We start from the raw sequence: 1,386 nt of genomic DNA, 5'->3' as shown, positions 1-1,386 counted from the left end.
AACAGAAATTATATTTTGTAATTTAAATATAACAAATAAAACAAATTTATAAAAACTGGAAAATAAAAATATGATTAATAAAAAACAAATTAATGAGAAGAAATGATTAATATTACTTTTTTCTACGAGGTATTCATTACGATTCTATACAAAATTTAAGATATAAATATTTGATATTTAAGAGTGCATTTATTACACAACTTTTGTCATCAATTTAAAAATAGTACCTAAAACAATAATCGTACAAAATCTTGAACAATTTCAAGGTACATATTTTTAAAGACCATCAGTTAAACCATTATTTCTGTGGTAAATTTCCGTCAGTCATCTACTGGTGGTCCATAAAAAATTAATTCAGGTATTTGCCCTCCTTGTACACCAGTACCATTCGTACTTTCTGAACTACATTGAAATTGAAAGTTTACATTACCAACCGTTATCTCTGACATGCCTTCTTGACCAAAATAACTTAATTCTCCTCCGTCTAATATTACACTAGCTGTATAAAAGCACTCTGGTTCGATTTGAATTGGGTTTTCAAAATAAACATGAAATGTACTACTCGAACCATCTGAGAAAAATTTAGTACTATTTTCAGATAAAACACACCCCAATCTTTTAAGTTCAATTCTAACATTATAATCTGCAGCACCGGACGAACTTCCATAAAGTCCAAAACCAACAACAAAAATCCTTTTATCAACGCTAAACTGAATTGAATCACATCTGCCTCTGTAGCGCCATTGATTTGATCTATACGCACATGATTGAAACCTATGACATACCTGTAAACAAAACATTAGGAATTTTAGTATATATATCTTTTTATATATAAATTTTTTAATTTATATTATTGTAAGTAGCTATTTAGTATCATAATTAAATAAGTTCTCTTTTGTTTTATAACATTTACCTGAGTTTTTAAACCTTGTCGAGGTTTAATAAGAAAGCAAAGTTGTGGCTTATTACTAGCAGTGAAATGCAGAAAAACATCAATTGTTTCTTGCTGTGTTAAGATTCCAGTCTGAGCTGCACTATTGGCAAATTCTTCCAAATTCATAGCAGGAAGTCTAATTAAATATAAAGCAGATCCTAGAATAAAAAAAGTACTAGTGATATTAGGCTTACGTTTGAAATTCGAATGCTAGTATTTACCCAATAATCGTCTTTGATTTGCTGCTGAAGGTTCCAACTCTTGTCGAATGCATTCTGCAGTAGCCCATCTCAAAGCAGCATCCCATATATATATTTCTTTACAGTTCAATGTTTCTCGAGAAAGCACAGATTTAAGTGTGTGAATATCAATATCCACAAAGCCATCTGATCTTAGCGCCATTTCTGCCTGTATTACATTAAATTTTGCATTACAAAAGATTAACGAGTTTA

At 29.8% G+C, this 1,386-nt stretch overlaps 2 protein-coding genes across 2 annotated transcripts in view; one reads left to right on the top strand and one right to left on the bottom strand.

The window, feature by feature from the left end:
• LOC108570253 (transcription factor IIIB 90 kDa subunit) overlaps window positions 1–1,386 on the top strand; it is a 12,945-nt gene that overhangs the window by 4,372 nt on the left and 7,187 nt on the right. The window lies entirely within an intron of this gene.
• Window positions 321–1,386, bottom strand: part of LOC108570255 (BTB/POZ domain-containing protein 6-B-like) — a 4,725-nt gene continuing 3,659 nt past the window's right edge. Inside the window, exons 5-7 of the mRNA XM_017932086.1 lie at window positions 1,156–1,342; window positions 914–1,092; window positions 321–785 (exon numbers count right to left, since the gene is read on the bottom strand). Of these exons, the coding sequence (XP_017787575.1) occupies window positions 321–785; window positions 914–1,092; window positions 1,156–1,342 (831 nt within the window). The remainder of the gene's footprint in view (window positions 786–913; window positions 1,093–1,155; window positions 1,343–1,386) is intronic.

The sequence above is a fragment of the Habropoda laboriosa genome, unplaced genomic scaffold (assembly GCF_001263275.1).
Source record: "Habropoda laboriosa isolate 0110345459 unplaced genomic scaffold, ASM126327v1 scaffold81, whole genome shotgun sequence".
Lineage (NCBI taxonomy): Eukaryota > Metazoa > Arthropoda > Insecta > Hymenoptera > Apidae > Habropoda > Habropoda laboriosa.
This window is presented reverse-complemented; position numbering and strand designations above follow the sequence as displayed.